Source organism: Acanthochromis polyacanthus, chromosome 3, assembly GCF_021347895.1.
Source record: "Acanthochromis polyacanthus isolate Apoly-LR-REF ecotype Palm Island chromosome 3, KAUST_Apoly_ChrSc, whole genome shotgun sequence".
Lineage (NCBI taxonomy): Eukaryota > Metazoa > Chordata > Actinopteri > Pomacentridae > Acanthochromis > Acanthochromis polyacanthus.
In genome coordinates this window covers 15,594,204-15,619,742 of record NC_067115.1, presented here as the reverse complement: position 1 = coordinate 15,619,742, position 25,539 = coordinate 15,594,204, and the positions used below count along the sequence as shown (strand labels likewise).

The following is a 25,539-nucleotide window of genomic DNA, read 5'->3' as shown; positions in this document are numbered from 1 at the left end:
TTACATTTAGCCTCACTGATCAGTGGTTTTCGCTATGCAGCTGTTCAGTCCCAATCCTTTAAGTTCTCTTCATATTGTGCATGTGGAAATGCTTTTACTTTCATTATTAAACATAGCTGTGAGTTCTACTGTTGATGTCTTATACGGTTTCACCAAACGTTTAAGTGATCTCCGATCACAATCATCCAAGAGTTTGTTCCAACCGCATTTCATCCTCGAAGATAAAAGTTCACCACTATCCTTCAGGTCTTAATAATGTGCTGGACGGTTCTGAACCTGATTTTAGAAATTTCCGAAATCTGTTTTTTTGCTTGACGCAGGTGAATAATTTGACCCTTCTGAGACAGATTAACATTCCAAGATTGCCATGACCACAGGATATGTCTTCTGATATGTTTGTTTAAGAAATGAGAAGCTGCTCGCTACATCAGCTAGAGTCAAAAAAATTGTTGCAGCTGAAACATATTCATCACTGCAGTAATTATCCAGTGGAAGGCTCTTACCTATTTGCTTAGTCTAATCCAGGTGGGGACTATTTTTTTTGAACAGGCAGCATATATTACATGAACTTGTTGCCATTTAAACCAATTAAGCCAATAAAACCACGACCTTTAAATAAACCCTAAGGTTTCAATAGGGTCCTAGGCACCATGGTGCCTTGGACAGTCGGTGTCCTTGCGCCGCCTATCCTCGGCACAGTCGGTGCTCAGACCCTAATTACACGAGTTGCATTTTCTTTCTGCCAGTATTTCTGTTACTTTCTATTTCTGTTACTGCAGCTGTTGCATTCTGAATGATGTTTTTATTATTAAGCTTCTAATGCTGTAAACCCAAATGAAAGCTTATCGTACAAAAAACAGGCAGATACACCACTTCACTTGTCTAATCATTAAAAAAAAAATACACAACACACAGACAATTGAGACAATAACATTTTATTCTGAACATTGTAAATTTTCTTTTTTTTTCTGTTCCTGATGTTATCGTTTAACATAGTAAATATAATGCAAAATTTAAAAAAAAAAACAAAAGAACATTTTTGGCCCTTGACCTTCACTACTGCTGACATGCAAAGGTTAAGTACTGATCAACCATCTCCTGAAGTCCCAGACAGGTAGGTCGATATTCATCAAGCTGACACTCTGCTGTTGTCGGCCAGTACTCGACCCAGGTTCTCTCACCGAGCACGTACTGGAACCTGTGGAGAGCAAAGCGACAGGAATATTCACACTGTAACACACTGGAACATAACAGTGAGACATATACAAGAGTATCAGACAGATGAATCTGATTCGGTGGATCAAACTTACGTTTGCCTTTGGTCGTCTCTGTGAATATCTTTGGATGAACCCATGACAAGGTAGGTTTTGCCCTTTTGCAGACCTAAAGCTTCTCTGCAATGCTGATAACTGAGGAATATGCGAAGTTTATCTACAGGAGCGACATCCAAACTTCCTGCAATTTTCAAGAAAAGGGAGATGAATAAATGTGTGGTTTAGGGTTTAACACAGAGCTGCTGTATTCTCATGTTTTCCAGTTGATTTCAGCATTACATTGTTGGAAAATATCCTTATTTTTGCTGAGTGTTAGAGTCGTCATTGATAATAGTCTCATCTCATTCGAATCCACCCTCCATCTTCCATAAATCAACATCTTATTTTATTTAAGCTGTACAAAATTTGTATAAATGACTATTTGGCATTTTATTTCAGGTTATGCACCAGATTATTTCTCAGATGAACCAGTAAATTCCTGGAGCCTCTGTAGGTTTTACGCTTGAGTCATGTCAACCCATTAAGATGTGAGTAAGTGAAGTTCCTGTATTATCCAACAAGTTAAAAACATCTACTTTTCTATGTTGTTAACATGTTCACAATGCATTTGTATATGCTACAGAACATGTCATGAGCAAAATACAGAGTCAGTGACAAAAACATGGATTCAGACCTCTGATCTTGAGGAATCAGCAGCATATAGTAGTTCAACAGTGTTTGAACAGATTTGTAGGGGAGCTGGTGTGCATGAGCTGCAGTAAGTGACAAAGGGACTTAATACACTTTCTAAAGGAGGCAACAGCGTAGCATTACATCTAAACCATTTTAAGACAGGAATGGAAGATTTGAGGAGAAAAAACACGAACAAATAGAACAAAATTTTAGAGGTTTAATCAAACCTGCAGAAAACCGTGAAAATGGTCAAGACTTGATTCTAGAAATCCCAATGAGGCCATGCAGGGTACCCAAAAAACCATAAGCTTTGCCACTGTAACTACAAATGAATAGTGAGAAGTTTTAAAGGAGACAAACACCCACCTTCTTTGATGACTTCCTGAACCCGCACTGAGTAGCTGTCTGTGGACAAATCGTCTGCTATGTCTTCCACTCTGACTTTGTATGCTGTGGACAGACAAGGTCCAGATTTCAGCCCTCTGTCTTACTGACGCCCACAATCTCTTAAACACTTAAAGAACAAAAATGCAACTCGCTTCTGGTCTCTTACCAAACTCGATTTTGCTGAGCTCTGTGCTCTCACAAATCTTCGCTGTGCGCTCATCGTTGCTGATTTTACCCTTCTTCTGCATGCTGCAGTTCTCTGGAAACACACGGCACACACCAATGCAGCAATGTCACGGCTTCAATCCAGCGTGTATGTTGGCGAGTGATTCACTCTTAACAGGTACGACCAAATATCTATTTCAGAAACTCTTTACTACATGTATTCCCACCACAGTTTACCCATCGTTATATATTAATATTTATATAGACTTTTTTTTTGCTAAGAGTGACAGAGCGTTTGCAATTATGAACGACCTGCCTGAGGAGATAAGGATGCTGTATCAAAATCTTTTAAATCACTTCTTGAACCATTTTTATCGGCTTGATCGCTTTCTTATTATTTTTATTCTAATTTTATTTCCTTTATTTATTTCATCGTTCATTATATAGTCTTTAACCTTTCTATTATTTACTTATTTATTTGATTTGTTTACTATCTCTACTCTCATTATCAGCCTTGTGTTTATGGTTTTACCCTCTATTTTCTTTTTTCCCTCCACTTGTTCTCTACTTCAATGTAGCATTTCATTATTCTATTGGTGTTGTCGTACTAATTTATTTTGAAAATTTTTTTGGAATCACCAGCCTGTTGTTTCAATATAGAGTATCTTTCCTCTTCTTTTTTTTACCCTGTCCGTAAGGCACTTTCTACACTCTGTTTTTAAACGTACTATACAAATAAAGTTATATTATTATGTACGAAGACACACAATGTCTCTGCTTTAGCCTCACACAAATGCAAAAAGAAAACATTAAACATAGTGAACAGACTGAACTTATTTACTAAATAAATAATCATCCAAAAATTCCCTGGTGTCTTTAGCTCATTAAAAATTATTATTTTTTACTTCATCCAGTCATTACTTTTCCTCACTTCAAGGTCAAGGAAGTTGAGATTTTTCTAATAAGCTCAGTAGTTCTAATCATTTGCAGTTTCTGATTCCCCAGCGGGACACACAGACGTACACAGATCTTTTTTTTTTTTTTACTTTTAGTGTTGTGTTAGTTTGCTTTTAGCCAACAGAAAATCACCACAGTTACCATCAATAAAAAGCAATCTTGGTGAGGTCCAACACTATAAATACAGCAAAACTAAATCTACTAAGTTATTAAGACAAATGATTATCAGTTTGCATCCAATAATAGTCATACTTACCTTCAGCACATGTGCATTCGTCACCTCTGCAGAGTCGCATCAGCTGTCCAGCTCTCCTCTCCGGATGGTAGAATTTCACACAAGTTGTTTCTGCAACAAGAACAACACTTTTTTGTATTCTATTTAATACTAATTAAAGTAAATTTTATTTTATATACTTAAAAGTACAATGTAGTAATGCCCACTTGTCTACTCTGTCAAATCTACCGGCAGCAAAGAATAAATCTCAGAGCTCACCGAGGCTCTTCCCGACACTTACGGTTATAGTATTCATAGACAGACACGGCTGCTGGTTGTAAGACGCCCACTTTCAGCGTCTGGTGGATCCTAAATGCGACCTCCTCTGGCCTTGTGTGAGAAACCTGCGGGGAAATGAATGTCAGATATACACAAATAAATAAGCACCAATCATATTAAAAACAGGATTCAGATGAAGGCTGGTGTCTCACCTTGTCCAGGTAGATGATGAGTGAGCCTCTTTCTGACAGAGCTTTGTCCATCTCATACTTTGCAATGGTGCGGGCTCGTCCTTTAGACAACTACACACAAACACACATCATCAGACAACTCTCTGAAGCACATTTTGTTCCTCTAAACCAAATGTCTGTAAAAGTTCTTACCGACTTCAGGTCTTCTGTGTTAACAGTGAAGCCAGTCAGCAAGCCGATGTCCAAGATGGACATGGTTGCATCTCGCTCTTTGTCCATATACCTGAGCACAGAACAGATGAGGTCATTTAATGCACCGAGTCCTTTCAGATTTCAGATAGCTCCAAATGCTATTTCGTTCTACTTACAAAACCTCTATTCTCAGCTTGTATATCTTCTCATCTTCATCCATTTTCACTGGAGGAACGAAGCATTAGATGCGCATGAGAGTGTTGTTTTTACCCATAAGAGAAAAACACACGAGGAAATTATAGTTTTAGAGAATCTGAATGAGTAAATATAGTATAAGTTTTGTGCTAAATGTAAAAATTCCCTTTCATAAAAATATAGATTTTTAATTTTTAATGTGGGCTTTTAAAAAATATATATTTTTCAAAATGTATTATTTTTATTATACAGTTTTAGCAATTTTTTAAAGTGAAATGTATACATTCATTTTTCTGAGATTTTACTAGATATCAGTAGTTTTATCAAGAAAATAAAAGTTCAAATAATTATTTACTATTTTTCAATAATTAAATTGACTACACAAATGTTTTTCTATAAAATATTGCAAATATCTGTCAAAGAATGATTTTTTTTTTGGATGATTTAAATATGGTGAAATAGTGTCATTTTAAAAGAACAAATGTCTATCTGTACATATCTACATCAAAAACCTTTTGATGAAGATATTATTTACAGTCTTGGCCCATTTCTTTCTTCTTTTCTATGTTTTTTTTAAACAGTCAACATGCAAGTTAAAACTTTTTGTTTGAGACTTTATTATATATTATCTGTTATGTAAAAAGCAGAGAAAAGCTGTAAAAACAAATTACAATTTAAAAGAAATTAGCATTTTTCAGTCCTTAATTCAGCCCATAATATATCCTTATTATTTGAAATAATGGATTATGTTTGTAAAATATATTTTATCTTATTTTTAGATTATTCAAATATAGTACATTTTGTGTCATTTTATGGTCGAACATTGTAAAAAAATACTAATAATAATTTATAAAATTATTATTATTATTTGCAGTCTGTTTATTTGTTTTATACAATTAACATGTAAGTTAAAACTTCAGTGTTTTTTTCCTAGATTTTATCTGTAATTTAAGAAAACAATGAAAACCTTTAGCTGTAAGATAACTGTAAACCGGCAAAAAAAGTAAATTTTATAGTGTGGATCAACTATGTGAGTGGTTTACGGTTGCAGAGAAAGCAAATAAAATAACATAAAGGCAGACAAACTGCTGAAATGACGACAAATAAGTAGAGAAAGACAGAAGCCACCAAATTACCTGGAATGAGCTCTACTGACATGTTAAACTTCTGACAGTCACTCTCCTTTTCTGCCGCCCGAGCGTAATACAGTGACACCATCTGTCAGAGAAATAAAAGTGTCTTTTAGTTACTTTAATGATATTGTCACACTATGCTGAAAAAAATGCCTTTGACCTCATGTGGGATTCAAATGAATACAAAACAGAAGACTTACTGTCACCGTTGCTTCTCCTGTTCCTGAGGCGGTCACCTTCACATCCTGGTTTATGTCGTTAATCTGTCACACACGTGCAGACATACACATGGATTAGCAGAACATACAAACACACGGTGTGTTGTGAATAAGGCTGTATGTCCTCACTTTAGATGTCCTTGTAGCGTAGTGATTGTTAGCGTTGAAGTTGAACTTGTCAGGCTGTGACCTGCCAGGCAGCAAGACGTCCACGTTGAGATCATACTCTGGTTCTTTAGCAGCGGTCCAGTACTCTGCTACAGCCTGATACACCATTATAGTGGCCTGGAGAGAAAAAAAAATGAAGATGAAGGTTAGCACGAGCTCAGATGAATTTTAAAAAGTGCAAATGTGATGCAAAAATAATATCTGGATGGATAGAAAGTTTGTGGTTACCTGCGTTGATCCGTAGCCTCCTCCCACCTTCTTCTGCAGGTTGAACCATCTCACAACAGGTCTGGCATCTTCAAATGCCTTTAACGGACGCCAAGAAGAGCATTGAAACGTGTGTTGAAGCATTAAATAAATAAGAACTTTGCATAAATTCCTGGTGATGGTTATGTTGATAACCCTGTCAGTTCCCAAAGCTTGCCTTAGAGTTTATAAATCAGTTGTGTCTCATTATGGCACAGTCCCACAACATCAAAAAACATCATGTCTGCTGGTATTTACACCTGATGTTTGGTTCATGTTTTTCCTGTGCAGGCTCTTGTTATCATTCCCATGCTCTTGTATTCACACACAATGATGATATGGCGCTAATACAACTATATTTTAAATAGTTTTGAATTGTTAAATTTGGATTTCTCTTCCATAATGACACAAATGTTCAGGAAAATGGCATGTTGCTGACTTTTATTTCCATACTTTTAATGAATGGTTGCATGGTTCTGATGGTTCTGGTTGTACAACACGCACATCTCAGTGGAGCATACTCACCTTGGCCTTGACCAGAGCCAGAAGACCGTAAGCTGTGGCCTCCATTGTGTAAACATGTCCCCTAGGTGAACGCCAGTGGTTTAGCTCTGGAAAACAAACACCCTTATATTGCATTGCAATATTTCAAATAAGTTTAATTTCATAGTTCTGCTGCAATTTGTCTTATATTTAGTTTTGCAAAAGCAATTAAAAATCTATATTAATGATGCAGGCAGTCAGCAAATACCAACATGCATATATATTTATATAAACAAACTAGTAATCATTTGTAATATTATTTGCAGTTTGGATCTTTTTTAAAAATGATTTGTTGTAGGTCTCATCTGTAATAAAACTATGAAAATATGTAAACTGTAAGTTGTTAAAAACAAACAAACAAATAAAAAAAAACTAGGTGAAAAACAATACAAAACTACCTGAAATATATCTTAAGCATTTTTGCACTTCAGTTTCTTTTTTGTTGTTGCCTCACTGGATATTATAATTGTGTATTCGCGGTGACCTAAACTCATCCTATAAAAGTGGCTTTATCGATGTATCAGTAGAACCAGCAGTAAACATTTATACTGTAGCTACTGGTGAATGTTTAATATTATGTGCTGGGTATATTTCTGTGTGTAGAGACCTTTGGCAATATGCTTCTTCAGGATATCTCGGTTCAGTTTCTTCTCATTGGCCAGAGCGTAAGACGCCATGGCAACAGCGTAAGGGTTGGTGAGGTGGGGCAGTCGCTTCTCCAGGTAGCCCACTGCTTTGTCTACGCTGTTTGGCAAACTCTGGACACAAAGAAAAGAAAAAAAGAAAGAAAAAATGATGTCTAGTGGTGGAAGGACCGATGGTCATCGGGGGTTTGAGGATGAACATGAAAAGCTGTAAAATCCATTTCTGCTCTGGAATACTGCAGTGTTCCTCTTCTGTGTCTCACAGGCCTCATTAATTAGAGTGAAGACTGGAGAGCAGAGTAGTCATGTTGTGGTCAAAACAGCAATTGTCACCAGCCATTAGGATAATCGATTAACTGATTAGAGTAATTTCTTGTGTAAATTCTCTAATTCCAGGTTTAGAAATTTGAATACTTCCTGGTTTCTTTTCTCTCTGACAGCAAATTGAAATCTTTGGGATGTGGACAAAGTAGGACATTTTAGGGCATCATTTTGCATTTAAAGAAACGCCAATGAATATTTTTTCACAATTTTCTGACATTTTATAGACCACAAACGAATCAAGAAAATAATTGAGAAATTAATTGACAATGGGAATAATTGTAAGTAGCAGCCCTATTCTCAGTTTGCTTATAATATTTACAGAGACGTTTGTAACAGGACAAAAACTTCTCTTTCATCAAATTAAAGTAAAACCACTTGAATTCTGGCAGTTTCATCTGTTGGCAAGAATTTAATTCTTCATTGAAAGGCACCTTCTAGCTAAAAATGCCCAACCATTTACACTAGTATGCAGGTGTTACTTAAGAAGCCATCTACTGTTTCATATTTTTACAGACTGTGTTAAAGTCACTTTAGCAGATTAGTCCTGCTGTTTATTGTGGGAACCTTCACACTTCAGTAGCAGATATTATATCAAATATTGTTGCAAGTTCTCATTCTAAAGGCAGTTTCTTTACAGTAAAGGAAAAGGCAAAAAATATATTGGCTTAAAATTTGATCAAATCCAGCTAAATATAATAGAGAAAATCTGAGTTTACACCTTTTCTTACCATACATGTTATACAGGGTGCAACATATGTTCTGCAACAAACTTTGAGTCTAAATAACGTGCAGCAGAAATGGAGCGCCGTGTCGGAAATATGGTATTGGATAGATATATCCTTCTGCCTACTTCCTCTGCTATGTTGTGGTCCCTGCTTCCATGCGGTTCAAGAGATGTTGATTTGCAAGCAAAAAGATCTGTTGTATTCAACCTACATCTTGCCAGCATGGACGAGCCTGTGAGCCTGAGGTCAGGGACCTAAACCCCAACGTTTTTCAGATACAAATCTCACTTACAGCAGAAGTGTAGCAAAAGTCACGTGAAAATAAAACAGCCAATTGTGAAACCGAACGACTCGTAACTGGTGATTTGTCTGTATTTTCTGCTGATGTGTAGTGGGATACGTACATTTTTCAGCTATGAATGTCTTTGTACGCATGGACAAATCTTATTACATGTACAAATTTTAAATTTTCAGACGACTTTTGAAGATTCCGGTTCGCATTGACAAATCTCAGTTCACACAGACAAATTCTTTTACACATTGACAAATCTCACTTCGGACACATGGATTGAAATACAGACAGACAACTCTCGATTCGCATTGACAAATAGTTTTGCTACAATAATACCCGCATAGTTTTCACATAAGTTCTTAATGTTGTTGCTTTTATCCAACATGTATTTTAGTTATTTTGTTGAGTGAGTTGGTGTTGTTTGTTTGTAATTGTTATAATTTTAATGTTTCTGAGGCTGCTGTCTTGGCCAGACTTCCCTTTAAAAAGAGATCATTGTATCTCAACGGGACAGGACCACCCTGGTTAAATAAAGGCTAAATTAAATTAAATTTTTAAAACTATGTCAGAAATAGTGGTAGATATTTTTTAAATACAGCATTTCACATTTTCAGACGATTCAACTTTTCCAAATGTAGAAAACCTTTCTCTATGCAATGTGAACTCCCCATGCTGTGGTCAAAAATTGTTGTTGCAGAGCATATGCCACATCCTGTAAAGACAAAGCAGCTCTACAATGCTGTACAATTACATTTGAACACAAGAAGGAATAAATAAAAAGCGAGAGAAGAAGAGAGAACACTGTACGGAGGTGATTCACTCACATTAACTGTGTTGTCGCATATTGTGCGTGACTCCTGCATGGCGATGAGACAGAAAGCCGTCATGGAGGCGTCTGAATCTGCACCGGCCACATCACCCTACACAGGCACAAATACACAAACACGTCAGCCTCACAATCATTACTTCTGAATAAACATTGTTGGTTTTTTTGTATAAGATGACTTTCAGTGGGGGGCTGCACTGCTAGTGGTTAGCACTTTCGCCTTGCAGCAAGAAGATCCCCGGTTCAAATCCCGGGGTGGGCCTTGGATCTTTCTGCATGGAGTTTGCATGTTCTCCCTGTGCATACATGGGTTTTCTCCAGGCACTCCGGCTTCCTCCCACAGTCCAAAAATATGCTGAGGTTAATTGATAACTCTAAATTACCCGTAGGTGTGAATGTGAGAGTGAATGTTTGTCTGTATATGTAGCCCTGTGACAGACTGGCGACCTGTCCAGGGTGTCCCCTGCCTTCACCCGAGTCAGCTGAGATAGACTCCAGCACCCCCACGACCCTAGTGAGGATAAAGTGGTGTATGGAGGATGGATGGATGGACTTTCAGTGGTTTGAGGTGGTTTCAATTAACTTACTTCAAGTAAGAATCAAGGCATCCATTGAGGCAAATCAGTTCTATAATGTACCATTTGAACATCAAAAACTTGTTTTAATAGTAGCATGCACATTATAAACCATCTTGTTTCACACACAACCTTGTGTTGTCAATTCCAAAGGGACTAACTATATTCTGTCCAATTGTAAAATGACTTTTACCAACACCAAATTTTAACACAATACTTGCAAGTATGTATATAGCATTTTTTCGACTAATTAATTGGTAAAAAAAGACATGCAGCTCTAAACTGTAATAATCATGCATATGTCTGAATATGTTACTGACCAAGTAAAAACGATTAATGTCTAAAGGCAAATCAAGGTTTCCATAATTAAGTCATGAAGAAGAAGTGAAATCAGGTAACTCACGATCATCTCTCCATGGCTCACTCTCCCCACTTCTTTGAACATGCCATCAGGCTGCTGTGCATTGAGAATCAGAAACTTGACAGCGTCGCAGATGACTTCATTTTGCACTGCCACCAGACCGTTGGCCATGGAAAACACCTTGACAACATAGGCTGTCAGCCTAACAGAATAAAGGACACAAGACAGCAGCTTAGCTTCACTAATTTGCACCTTAAAAAAACCCTACATGCACAGCCAGAAGTTAAGCTGGGCTGTTTGTATGAAATCTGTAATGTCTGGCCTGCTCACCAGGTGCTACTTGCACGAGAAGCCCACACTGCAAAAGAGCCATCCTTCTTACGGTACGCCAACTCATTCTTGTAGCCTGGACAAGATAAGAAAACAAAAAGGTTTTTAGTGACTTTTTCAATGTTCGGATGCCATGTTTTCAGACAATTAACATCTTCCAAAATATTCAGAAAACATATGGTGTCTGATACATGCACTGCACCATGTTTACTGTAAAACTACTATAAAATACTGTCAGCTGTGGTCACTAGCATTTTATAGTGTTACAAATGTAAGGTACTCTAAAATTAACACAGGGCTCAGCAGTAGAATATGAGGTTAATACTGAGACAAGACTTCCAATAATATATGATATTTAAATAGTACTGCCATTGTAATCAATAATAACTTGTACTTGCCTGTAAATGACAACATTTTTTTTTAAAAACAAATGTATAGAAATAGAATATCGAAACCCATAATTGCAAACGTTTGCAATAAATAATGTGTCTTCAGTCATTATGATCCAGAACTGAGAACTGCACACCAAAAGAATAAAGGATAAAGACTGAGGCCAGTTACATTTTTACTGAATCTAAACTATATCCAAAGGCAGCAATACCTGACAAATTTATGTCTAGTAAATACACTTTAGTAATCAAGAAAAATAATTTCACACAAAAAATTTAAAATGTCCATGTCATTCTTGTTTTTGGCCATTATTTAATTGTATTTTGAATAAACAGAGCAATACTGTTAGAATTTGGTTGTAGTTTTTATAGTAGCTAATTCTAGTGTGTGCTGATGTCTTATACCTACCAGTTCTTATGTGTTGGAGAGCTTCATTACGCTTCAGAAAGCCTACAGTTTCCCACTGGTTGGTTTTGTCCAAATACAACGTTGCAATGACAGGCAGAGTCATGTGGATCATGTTCTGCTCTCCGCAGCCGGAGGGTTGGTAGATCAAAGTGCCCATCGAGTTCCCACTGATGGCGTTCTCCACCAGTGCACTAACTTGTTCTCTGCCTGCATACACACACACACACACGAAAATGTTAGAAATCAACGGGAAGAACTTACAAAGGTCCCCAACAAACAATTTACACCAGTGTGGAAGCGAATGTATCGCATAACTGTCACAAATACCTATAACAAAATATCTCACCTGTCACAGAGATTTGTGTGCTAGTAGGTGTGTTTGGAACCAATTCGTTTTGGGAATTCCACTATTCAGAATTTCTACTTGTTGACCATCTGAAGCAAAAGACAAAGGTCAAGTTGGGGAATCAGTCAGCAAGTGGTAAAAACATAATATTACTAAACATTTATGTAGCTAGTTAGACTCACTGTTGCCTTTATTAGTGGGATCTAGAACGACAATCTGAGGAGATTTAACCAGTACGCCTGCAGGCTGGAAAATAACAAGACAAACATCAGAAATCACAAAAAATATGAAGCAATTCATACTTAATAGTTCATAATAAAATGTAAAAAAAGGCTTGGTTGTCATAATGATTAATCCATCTTGGACTGTCTGTCTTTCTTATTTACAGGTACTTCTGACAAAGATGAAACAATATATGAGCCAAAACAGTATGACCACCACTCCCTGATATACTGTTGATCCTGTTCATGCGGCCAAAACAGTTACAACCTGCCGACTCCGTAAGACCTATGAAGGTGTCTTTAGGTATGTGACATGAAGTTGTTCTGTCCTATAAGTAGTGATAACCTCAATGCAGCTAACCAGACTCAAACCTGCAAGATTTGCTCTGACCCACATAGCAATCTGTATGTTGCTCAGGTCTTTGCATCTGCCAGTTTCTCCAGCATTAAAAAATGAACTTAGAGAAGCAATTGTTCATTTTACAAGTCATATGTCCTGTGCCTTCACATGTTGGTATGAGCTAATCAACATTCATTTGTGTGTGGGAACAATGCTTTGGCTCATTGGTGCATTTAAATAAGTCTAATACTGACTTTAACACAGGAGATCACTGTTTGTTTCTTATCTCCAACTGACTGATGTTGTTTTGTAAAAAGCATGACCTCAGCGGCTTCTGAGTTTTATTCATGCAAATCACACATAAATCACAGTAATTAAACCAAGGCAACGAAACTCCCGAAAGCTTAAAATTGCGGTCTTTTATCAAAACCGCAACATCTTTCTTACCTGAGCCAAATTCTCATTTTGACCCAGATTTATAACTCAAGTCTCACAAAGTCATTTTTGTGCCGAAACCTCAACAAACATTAACTATAAAATTGACTAACAAATGACATCATCCTCCTCAGTTGTGTTCCAGAGGACATACAGTTGATCACCAACACCAATCTGGGGCATTAAAAAGTATCAAATAGTCCGTCTCTCTTACCACAACCCGCAGTATCTTCTGATTCCATCATTGAGGTGTGAATCCCTCACCGCTGCCTTGACCTCGATGCTGCGCTCTCCATCCTTCATGGGAAATAATGACGAAGGGTACAGATCGTGTAGTTCGAGGTCCGACAGAGACTTCCTGACGATATCTCCCACGTTTGGAGGCTGCACTGCACACATTCTCCTCCTCGGTCAGATCCACACGCACCTTGGAAACGGAGCAAAGACCGAAGATATGTAAAGAAAATAAATGAAGTGGGGCTGCATGGTGGAGTGGAAGTCAGCACTTTCGCCTTGCAGCTAGAAGATGCATGGTTTGGGTTTGCCTTTTTGGGATATTTAGCCTCAGAGTTTACATGTTCTCCCTGTGCATGCGTGGGTTTTCTCCAGGTACTCTGGCTTCCTCTCACAGTACAAAAATTTGCTGAGGTTAATTGGTGATTTCTAAATTGTCTATAGGTGTGAATGCAAGTGTGACTGTTTATCTGTATATGTAGTCCTGTGATAGACCGGTGACCTGTTCAAGGCCTTCACCCTAAGTCAACTGGGATAGGCTCCAGCCTCTCCCTACAACCAATATGTGCTTTCATTTTGGACAATTTCAGATACTCTTTGTCAATAATACGGATCCGATTCAAGTCTTAGATAAAGAATGTCCATTAATCATGAAAACAGGATAACAGTCATCAAGTTTCACTTGATTATCCAAGAATGATGCATGAAGTTTGTCTTGAAAATGCAAAGGTGCAATGCAAATCCATATTTGTTCTCTTTTCCCTCTCAGTGATGTTTTTTTACTTACAGTGATCTCATCAGGGCTGTAGTTGTGGAGGATTGCCTTAATTTCCAGCTGCTCTCCACTGACAGCAGAATAAGGCAGGCGGAGATCAATGAAGAATTCCTTTCGAACAATTACTTCTAACGGATCGCCAACACATATTCCTTAAAGAAGACAGACAGGAAAAAACACGATAAAAATAAGAAAAAGTGAAACGTGAGAGGCTCAACTAAAGCTAAAGATAGATTTTAGTTGCTGAATCCTCACCCATGTGTTCTTGACAGACTGATCCCAGTGAACTGCCAGGTCGTAATGGAGTCTTGCAGAGGAACATTTTTCACAACTGATGTGGGCTCACTGAAAGAAGTAGGGGAAGTGGTAGATGCTAATGGGTTGACAAGTGAAATTATGAGTGTATTGTTTTCTTTGTGGGTGCACAGGTTTGAGCTGACTCCACCAGTTGGCTTTGATGACAAGCAGGCAGCACGATATCTGACCACAGCCAACTTTCAGGGAAGTTTGTGCGAGAAACAATGTCATTGCTGTCCATGTAACTTTCGTCCTCCTCCTCACCTAAAGATTTATTAAAATGTTAACATTCTGATTTGTTCACAGCAGCCGGTATCACCATGTATAACTACTTCAGACCCCTTTTTTCCCCCGTCTCTTACTGCGAGCCAGTTGAAGACTGTCCTCCTTCCTGTCAGCTCGCTCATTTTCCATTGTCTTGCAGCAGTTCAGGAAGGCGTTGACACAAGACGCGCCTTCCAAGATGTACTCACTGCGCCTCTCACAGTTGTATGAAACAGAGGTGTCGCTCAGGCCATCCAAACAACAGTCCCGCTCCAGATCGTCTTTATATTGACTCACTGGAAAGAAAGCAGGTTGTGGATAAGACAATAAGAAACATCTAAAATAGTGCTTTTTAGACATGGAAATTAATCTTTTAATCCAGTCAGAAGTATAAAGAGAAAAAAATTCTTCTATTAAATACGTCCTGGAAAAAAACACTAAGTCTGAAAAAGAAAAGAGATGTGATTCTTACATAAGCTGGTTGTGACATCCATTATAGTAGCAGCTCGTCTCCGCCTGGCAGGGGCCGGACATTTCAACTCTGGAAAAGCAAAACAGAAGAGATCTTTAGCAGAACCAAACCAGTGACATCTCGACTTGATTGCAGAACTAAATAGGAAAAAAGTAATACATGATTGCATTTTACTCTTTACTTATTGGACTGTTCAAACACAATATACAGTTGTGATCAAAAGTTTGCATACACTTGTAAAGACCAACACATAGCTCTCTTGAGTTCCCATGATTCCTGTAACTCCCAGTCTTCTATGACAGAATCGTTCCAACACTAGTGACTTTTTAAACACTCATGCATTTTGGTTCTTTCAAGAAATTTTTTACACAAAAATATACATACTGCAATGCTAATATTAGGTTCAGCACCCCCTTAGCCATTTTCACCTCAACAAGGCGCTTCTGGTTGTATCTTCAACCACTCATCTTGACGGAATTGCAACTAAAGTTGTTGGCTTTCGGACACACAACCTTTCTGATAAAGTTTTAAATAGCCTAAAAAAGGACTGATCAGGTTAACTGGCTGTTGAAGCCAACATGGAAATGCTTCAAAGTTAAATCATTATTATATTATCTCATTTATTGCTAATCTCACATAGAAGATCATTTTTGCCTTTGCATGGCGGGATTTTTAATCCAACCTTATACTATTCTATAGAGTGAAATATTGTCACCTTGTCTGTAGGGTGTCCCAGAAGCAGTGTTGGACTCAAACAGCAGCCCAGCATCAAAGAAAACACTCATACTGTCCTTCCCTCCACCTGGTGTGCAGCCGGTGTCATACTTCTCCACTACGTCCCACACCTGGAGAGTAAAACCCGAACAGGCAAGGCTTAGACTTAAAGACACAACGGCAAACTCAGTGACAATTCTGACATAGCACAAGAAAGATGTTTTATGGAGTTTTTCTGCTGCATTCACATGAAAACAAACTCAAATACTGTCATTCTGCCTTGATTCACCAAATGCCTCACACCTGATGACTTTCAACTTGACAGATCTTTTTGTGTAGTGAATACTGATTTAGTTGGTAAGGTCACTGGTAAAATGAGTGACCTATGATCCAGTTAGCTATCGAGTCATTATTTTTCTCTTAGCCCAAGTGACAATATTATATAACTCTTCCAGTTGGGACCTCTTTTTGAAGTGGTTCACCTATTGTACCTGCTCAATATATGTTGAAATATTTGGCCATAAATGTAAGAAACATAACTTTAATCATTTCTCATCAGCTATGCCTCTGACTGGCACCGTACTCTTATTTTTTAAGCTCTTATTGGTGCAATGAATGAAAAAAACAATCAGCCTCTTAGAGTGAAAATAAAAGTTCAATATTGGAGACATTTTAACCACATTTGCACCATTGTATAACAAGTTTGTATTGTTCTATCAAAGCAGTTTGCACAATTAAAAGATCATATGTACACATTAATAAGCCTATATATTTCAGGACTCAAACGTACATTATTTATCATGTTGTGGCATTTCAAACAATGCTCCACAGATTGGCGTGAAGAAATCAATGCAACTAAGATTTTTTTTAACTTAAAAACTAATGTTACCTTGACCCCTGATATTACACATTTTATTTAATAACAGACATGCGCACAGAAAAAAAAAAAATCAGACAAATGAGATGGTTCATACCATACTTTAAAATAGGTAAACTCAGATGAAATGACCCAAATCTGTGCTTCAGAACCATCCGAATTTGAACATATGTGCAATTAATCCATTTCATAGAAGATAAAGATGAAACAAATTGCCTTTTTCTGGGTGAGACGGTGCTTGTTGTTTTAGCACGTAGACGCCTTGTCCACTGCCACCAGTCCCACTGTGGCCCCTGGGTCTCCTGTGACTTTGAGACCGAATATCTTGCGAGGCTCATAGGACGCAGCAGCTCTGGCCTGGCTCCAGCTTCAGCTAAACGTGAAGAGGAGGGCGATAGTGGGACATGCAGATATGCATTTTGGTAAATAAAAAAAGAAGATATGAATGACTTTTCAAAAGCTCTGCTACATGGATGTTGTGTCTCTCACCGAGCCCATGCAGGAGTCTTTCACATCCACCCAAACAGAGTCCGACACCACTTCATTGTCACTTGGATGGTAGTAGGCGACAATGCGGAACGACGGGAGCATTTCTTTGGTGATGGGAAGAATGAGGGAAATCAGCGCTTGGCCTCTTGTCCTGTAACGATGAGCTCCACCAGCCGACCTCTGCTCAGGATCTGGGGACACAGATTTACAGCGTTATCACACAAGAATAGTGGCATATGCTATGGAATACAACAAACAGCCACATATGTGCACACAGGCAAAAGAACAAAACATCTCTCACCAGGTAGGTGATGTCAGTCTGATGATTTGCCTGCCTGTTGAGGTGGAGACTGATTTTCATGTTGTCTTCTAATTGCAGCTCAGCGGTGTCCACCCCTGCAATGATGAAATGTTGCAGTGAGCACTAAAAATGAGAACATCTGCATTACTTTACCACTGTTCCCACCGCACATCACCTAGCATATATTCCTTACCAATGTGGATGTAATTATTGCTTTTGGTGTTGTATGGATCAGCTGTCATGGTGGCTTCTGCTTGTCTGTTAGCTGAAACCACAGGATCGTTGGTTTTTGCCTGTAATTGAAAGCACACAAACATAAGCATACACAAACAGTTTGAACGAAGTAACAATTAACTAAACACATGAAAATAATTTACTTGAACATACTGCACACACAAAAAAATCTCAATAAATGTCAACATTGTGCCAGAGTTGACTGTTTTCCATAAGTCACTACATGTAAAGTGAAATATTTGAAGACGTTTGTTGTTTTATTTTGATGATTACGGCTTATAGCGAAATAAAAACCAGAAATGCAATAGAATGAGGCATTAGTAAATGTACAGTAAATGTGTAAGAATTAAAATCAAACATTCAGATAAATGAAGCTAAATATATGCATCGAAACTGTGGATTCATGTAAATTAAAACTGAAAAAAAGAAGACTTACAGTGATTGTCAGTCTTGCATCTGAAGCTGCTGAGTTTACTGTAAGCTTTGCCATGCCGTTGGCTGCAGTGTTGCCGCGCACATCACCAGGTTTGACCAGAACTGGAACACCTGATGCCGGAGAGCCATCAGGATTGTCACTTCAACCTGCCAGAGTAGAGGGGAAAAAAAAAAAGAAATCAGACAGCCTCTAACTGTCTTTCTAACTACAGCATCTTAAGGCCGACTAATGCTATTAGGTTTATTTCTTTTTTATTTTTTAGTACAATAGAACTATAGTTGCCCTATAAATGTAAATTAGTGCTTTACCCGCAACATCGAAGGACAGTCCAGGTTTGAAAATATTTGGGCGTTCTTTTGAAGTGGATGGTGTAGGGTGATGTGACAATCTGGATTCCTCTCATCTCTGCTTCCACCATTTCACTACCTGCGACAGGATGCGGAAACACGAACACATATTAAGTAAATTAGCAGAACAGGATTTAACATGTGCTCACAGTAATCAGTCATTGCTGAAATCGTATGATTTACACGTGCTCAAAAACACAGTGTCTCCCTCTTACCGCTCTCAGTCAGCACACTGACAGATATAAATATGGACTTCCCCACAAGTTCCAGGATGTTTTTGAACGTGCTTGTGATGTGCTCCCTCTTCAGTGTGACCGATCCTTCACCACCTGTGACCTAACGGCGACGTGATAAAGAGATGCAGAGTAAACTAGTGGTACAGTTAGCGAGAACCTGGAGGCACTTTAGTTCTTACATCATCACAGTCTTATCTGATCATTCTTGGTTTAGTGTGAACATTTCCTTACTGGCACTCTCTGAAGAGAGTCTGGAAATCCCTTCTTCTCTCCCTCAGACATAACCCCAAACACCACATAGGCCATCCCATGCACTGGCTCACCAAACAGATACCTACAAACACAAGAGAAAGATGCATTTAAGCCTCACAATTAAAATAGGTCAAAATGTAACAACAACAAATGCCACACAGACGAAAAACCTTTACATACTCAGCTTTGATGTCAACGGTGAGTTGTTGGCTGTCCACGTAGAAGAAGGAGCTCTTAGGTTCCAGTTTGACCTCAAAGCTAGGAAGCACTGTGGGATTAAAAGATTAATTCACAAGTGTCCCATTAAGTAAAAAGAAAGTAAACATCGCACTGGTTTAGATACACAGTGAAGATAATGGGTAACTTACCATATTCTTTGACCTCAAAATCTGCAGAAAAACTCTGTTGTGGGTTGCTGTGGAACTTCGCCACCACCTTCCACACTCCAGTACTACACAGACGAACACATATTTAAATAATCAGGCAAAAAAAAAAGTTCAATATTTGCATAATTTAAAGAGTGAAAACAACAGGGGAGTCAGGCTTCAGATTCGACAAACAGACTAGCTACACACGTGGACAAAATTGTTGGTACCCCTCAGTTAAAGAAGGAAAAACCCACAATTCTCACTGAAATCACTTGAAACTCACAAAAGTAACAATAAATAAAAATTTATTGAAAATTAAATAATCAAAAACAGCCATTACTTTTGAATTGTTGATTAACATAATTATTTAAAAAACAAACTAATGAAACAGGCCTGGACAAAAATGATGGTACCTCTATAAAAGATTGAAAACTATTTGACCAGAGTGACATGATTAACTCAGGTGTGTCATTTAATTGACATCACAGGTGTTTCCAAACTCATAATCAGTCAGTCTGCCTATTTAAAGGGAGACAAGTAGTCACCCTGCTGTTTGGTGAAAAGGTGTGTACCACACTGAACATGGACAACAGAAAGCGAAGGAGAGAATTGTCCCAGGACATCTGAAAAAAAATTATAGACAAACATCTTAAAGGTAAAGGCTATAAGACCATCTCTAAACAGCTTGAAGTTCCTGTGACAACAGTGGCTCATATTATTCAGAAGTTCAAGACCCACGGGACAGTAGCCAACCTCCCTGGACGTGGCCGCAAGAGGAAAATTGATGACAAATTGAAGAGACGGATCGTTGGAATTGTATCCAAAGAGCCCAGAGCAACCTCCAAAGAAATTAAAGGTGAACTCCAAGGCCAAGGTACATCAGTGTCAGATGGCACCATTCGTCGTTGTTTGAGCCAAAGTGGACTTCATGGGAGACGACCAAGGAGGACACCACTGCTGAAAAAAACTCATAAAAAGCCAGACTGGAATTTGCAAAAATGCATGTTGACAAGCCACAAAGCTTCTGGGAGAATGTCCTTTGGACAGATGAGACCAAACTGGAGCTTTTTGGTAAGGCACATCAACTCTATGTTCATAGACTCAAAAACCAAGCATACGAAGAAAAGAACACTGTCCCTACGGTGAAACATGGAGGAGGCTCAGTAATGTTTTGGGGCTGCTTTGCTGCATCTGGCACAGGGTGTCTTGAAAGTGTGCAAGGTACGATGAAATCTGAAGACTATCAAGGCATTCTGGAGAGAAATGTGCTGCCTAGTGTCAGAAAGCTTGGTCTCAGTCGCAGGTCATGGGTCTTCCAACAGGACAACGATCCAAAACACACAGCCAAAAACACCCAAGAATGGCTGAGAGAAAAGCGTTGGACTATTCTAAAGTGGCCTTCTATGAGCCCAGATCTGAATCCCATTGAACATATGTGGAAGGAGCTGAAACATGCCATTTGGAGAAGACACCCATCAAACCTGAGACAACTGGAGCTGTTTGCTCATGAGGAGTGGGCCAAAATACCTGTTGACAGCTGCAGAACGCTCATTGACAAATACAGAAATCGTTTAATTGCAGTGATTGCCTCAAAAGGTTGTGCAACAAAATATTAAGTTATGGGTACCATCATTTTTGTCCAGGCCTATTTCATTAGTTTGTTTTTTTAAATAATTATGTTAATCAACAATTCAAAAGTAATGGCTGATTTTGATTATTTAATTTTCAATAAATTTTTATTTATTGTTACTTTTGTGAGTTTCAAGTGATTTCAGTGAGAATTGTGGGTTTTTCCTTCTTTAACTGAGGGGTACCAACAATTTTGTCCACGTGTGTATAGGTATAAGCAATATCACTGTACAATTTGAAGAGCCCCTATTTTGCAGATTTACCGTACAGCTGTCTAGTTTCATTTTTGGTGTCCCCTAGAATAAGTTTACACAATTTCATAGTTTAAAAAGCATATTTTTTCTTCTATCATACATGGCAGCAGCAGCTCTTCTCACCCAGCCATTAAAATACAGCATTTTAGCTCCTTTCTTAAAGTACCCCTCCTGGAAAGCCCCTTCTGCTCTGATTGGTCAGCTGACCTTTGCTGCAAACCTGGCAGTAGTGGCTCCAATGTGGAAATAATGGCAGACTGCAAAGAAGCTGCCCATTTTTGTTGTTTGAGGTCATGTCAAATCCGTATGTTACATGATGACATGAATACATAACAGAAGAGAAGCCTGGACTTTAAATGAGCCGTTTTAGGCAAATAACAGGCAGTTTTTTTCTCTGTAACAGAGACATGGACTTTGAATCTTGCAGGTTTTAAGACATTTTTTTATGCACAAAAGGCATCATATGGGATCTTTAAATTAAACCTTATCATTTTGGGACACACATGAAGGATAATATATGTTGTAAGGCAACAGTTTACTTTGTGATTGTATTAGAACATGACTACCTGCCATCAAGTGACATGACGAATGTTGTTAAATGAAACCTATCAGTTGTTAATTTACACAAAGGCTATAGCTAACTGATCTTGTCTTACTTGTTTACACATCAAAAAAATGTTTATGAGATCAAAACTTTCTCCTGAATTTTCTGCATTACTAACCATCATCTAGTTAAACGTGAAAGGGTTCAAAAGCTCAGCCACCAGCTTTTTACTTAATCCAAACATGTTAAAAACAGGAAGGTGAAAATTTTACAGATAGTTGTCAGTCTTTTAAGTCCAGACCATCACTAGTTGTTCAAGATTAATTATTTCTAAAACGTGCTTGTATTATTTAAGATTTAGTAATATTATTATATTTAAATTATTTGGGATATTGTTTCAAATGAATTCACTTCTTCTATGCTATAACATAGGTCCCTGACTAAATAAATACATAAATATAGAAGGTTAGAATAATTAAGAAAATACTCACCTAACAATTTCGGGGAGTTGGAAAACTCCAGAGTGGATGCCTGATTTCAGAGAAACTGGATCAGTTGGTAAAACGATGCCATCAGGGGTCTAAAAGTAAATAACATTCAACAGCCATTCACAGTGAGTCTCCGCAGTTCATAATTCAGTTTTTCAAACCCAGCATTTTGTAAAAAGTCTTTCATCCGCAGCCTGGTAGGTACACATTTATTTATATAGTGGATGTGAACCACAGACATGCTGTGGATGTGTCTTCATTATTTTGCTAATATGCAATTAAATTACTTCATAATTAGCATTTGTGACATCTTCTTCTCAAGAGCCTTTGTCCTCCCAGTTCAAGCTGATTATTTCATATTACTTCCAATATTGAGCATATCAAAAATAAAAACAATACCACAATGTCAATGGCGATAATAGCATCAGCCTTGTTATCCTCGTCTTTCTCCACAGGCTCCATCTGGGGCGTCACTGCAAACATCCTGTAATGAACTGATAAATGGAGAAAATTCACTTTGCTGCTCATGGCTAACCAAAGAAGTATTTATTTCGAAAACTGTGACAAAGAAGTATTTGACTTTACTGTGCCAAAAGTTCATTCACTGTAATTTACATTACCTCTTAATCAAACTGACCTGTATGATTGTTTTCCTCTGTCTTTAAAGGCGTTGTTAATCTTGAAATTAAATGTAGACTCCAGCAATTTTACCCATAAGTTTTAGTTTACTAGCCATGAAAAGTATTGCTCAGCAACAGAGAAGAAAAAATTAAACTGTGAGAAAGTAACTTTGAATGTTTCATAGTTATGTAAACAAGGCTAGCGATTTTTGTCTTGATGGTCCAGACTTCAAAAAAAAATCCTGTTTTATAAGCTGAGAAACCTTTTAACCCTTTGATGAGCAGTGTGGGTCAGGAGATACCCATTTTCAACTGGATTTGGGTCACTTTTGACCCTTGTTGTGCATCAAAGGGTTAAGGAATTCACATCCAGGGGAGATCTTAGTGAAGATACCAGTGGTCTTGCATTATGCCAAATGTGTGATAAACTGGACTGTGCCCAGTTGATTTGAACTTCTTGTTGATTTTTCTGTGTTTCTTGCAAGTCTTCCAGCTTTGGAGAAATCATTGCAAAGTAAAGCGCAAGTAAAACCTCATTTCAGATTATATGTCTTTTATTCCTATGGCAGCTATTGTCTTTATATTACCTACATTTTTACAGAACCACTGGTTTGAGCTGTTTTTCTATTTAAAACTACTGTTCTTTAATTACATTTTACTGTTGAACAAAATTACTTCTTGAATATATGTGTTTTTCATTAACTGAAGCTGTTGCCTCTTAGAATTTTGGCACATTTATTTGCATAAATTGTTGTAGTCTGTCTGTCTGTCTAGATGCATTTTTGTAAACCTAAAGTTACCCTACAGACATTTGAACGAGGGGTGAGGTAGCACTGGATTCACCTTTGCTGTTAGGTGTGTAGAGGGTCTTGTCGGTCTGGATGAAGATGTATCCAGACTGGAAGGACACCAAGACGACTTTTTCCAGCAGTCGATCGGGGAACTGAGCTTGCAGGTAAACGTACTGCTTTAATTTGGGATCCTTACTGAAGTCTCCAGTGGGGATCTGAAACCAGTATGAAGAGACACAAGCAGAGGAGCGGAGCATATGATGAGCATTTCTAGATGTCTATATGAGATGAGCAAAGCTGAAATAAATAAATATTTTATTTACCATTATTTGTCCGATCTGCTGGAAGTTATTTGCACTGTTGAGGGTGACACGAGTGGATGCCAGCCTATTGGATTTGGTTGGATGGTTCATCACGTTGATATCGACGTTGATGGCTGCTCCAGTGCAGTCTTGACATTCCACAAAAATGTTTTCAGCTGTTCCCACTCGCAACAAGTTAGGGGCTGACATCACTTTCCTACAGAGCAGTGATGACAGGGAAAGACAGCAAAGGTAATTTGGCCACTGTGCAAAAACAACCCTATGCTGCGACTGACTATTTTTTTCAATATATGCATTTTAGCACCTATGAACACACACACACACACACACACACACACATGGTTAATAACAAAGTGTTCATACACATGATGTATATTTTTGTTTGTCTGCATAAAGGTTTTATGAGTGGATCTCTCAGAAAAATGTTTCCTGACCCATAAAATTATGCAAAATGGGTATTCAAATTATTTTTATGGACACGTAGAAAGGGAAATATTTGGTCTCTCATGAGAAAAGAGCAAAAATAAAAGACATCCATCCTTTCTTATTCCTTTAATCATCTTGTGACCCTTGGAAACCTTTCAGAGGCTCTGACCCCACATGTGTATTTATTAGAGTTTAAGTTCATTAACATTTTTCAAACATACTTAAACATACTTATTTTTTTAGTTGAGTGTAGCGAGCTGCTCCTTGGACTTTACTCACAATGAGTGATCTATTGATTATCTTGATTGAGAGCCAGCAATGGATCAATACCTTTTTATCATGACTCTGAACTCTGTGTCTTTGTCTGGTGTAATGCACCGCTATGCAAACTAAAAAGAAAATCTAGGCTAACTGTCTGGCAGCTCCTGATTATGTAAGATAGAGGTAAAATGAAGCTTATAGTAAAATTAGACAAAAAATATTCATACACTGCTGACAGATCCCCATCAGTAATGTTCAGAGATCTAGAAAAATAGTCTGCCGTCATTAATATTGTACATTTGACTTCCTCTCTGCCTCTGTCTCCATTATTTCTTGAAAATAAGAAATTCCACAAAGGAACCTTGACAAGCCACACTCGTGAAGTGAAAACCATTTCAGGTGACTACCTCATGAAGCTCATTGAGAGAACGCCAAGAGTGTGCAAAGCAGTAATCAAAGCAAAGGGTGGCTATTTTGAAGACTCTAAAATATAAAACATGTTTTGACTAATTTCATACTTTTTTTGTCTACAATCTCCTTCTTCACTGAAAAGTCTACAAATGCACAACATCACATCACTGACGACACCCAAGAGGTGCAGCACTGACCAAAACACGTTTCTGCTCCCTGCTTGCTATGGTTTAATTCAAGCTCAGCGGGAATGTGTAAAAGTACGACAGGTCTACTTACAATGGAGCTCCATCAGCCGGAGAGGTCAGAGCGGCCAAGGCCAGAGAGGCCAGCAGCAGCAGCAGATTCCTGGTCATCCTCCTCCCTGATCCTGGTCTGCTGTCAGTAGACTGTAGACTGGAGTCCTGCTGCAGCCTCCTTTTATCCACTAGCCTCCTGTGCCTCC

At 38.1% G+C, this 25,539-nt stretch overlaps 1 protein-coding gene across 1 annotated transcript; it reads right to left on the bottom strand.

Annotated features, from left to right (window-relative positions):
- Positions 1-919: 919 nt before the first annotated feature.
- On the bottom strand, positions 920-25,539 carry LOC110967494 (complement C3-like). Its single transcript, XM_051945590.1, is given in 49 exon segments — positions 920-1,198; positions 1,311-1,455; positions 2,313-2,396; positions 2,500-2,592; positions 3,712-3,801; positions 3,971-4,073; positions 4,161-4,250; positions 4,332-4,422; positions 4,508-4,556; positions 5,663-5,744; positions 5,860-5,922; positions 6,007-6,162; positions 6,274-6,351; positions 6,817-6,902; positions 7,442-7,592; positions 9,644-9,739; positions 10,624-10,783; positions 10,912-10,987; positions 11,710-11,916; positions 12,056-12,103; positions 12,106-12,144; positions 12,238-12,301; positions 13,266-13,285; positions 13,288-13,357; positions 13,359-13,478; positions 14,073-14,213; positions 14,318-14,405; positions 14,501-14,621; positions 14,720-14,917; positions 15,094-15,162; positions 15,809-15,938; positions 16,901-17,041; positions 17,043-17,057; positions 17,174-17,337; positions 17,340-17,364; positions 17,475-17,569; positions 17,668-17,767; positions 18,145-18,279; positions 18,442-18,483; positions 18,485-18,570; positions 18,707-18,827; positions 18,959-19,061; positions 19,160-19,247; positions 19,348-19,430; positions 22,266-22,354; positions 22,662-22,756; positions 23,726-23,888; positions 23,997-24,192; positions 25,374-25,539. Coding segments are annotated over 49 exon segments (4,968 nt in total). The 5' UTR covers positions 25,451-25,539; the 3' UTR covers positions 920-1,056.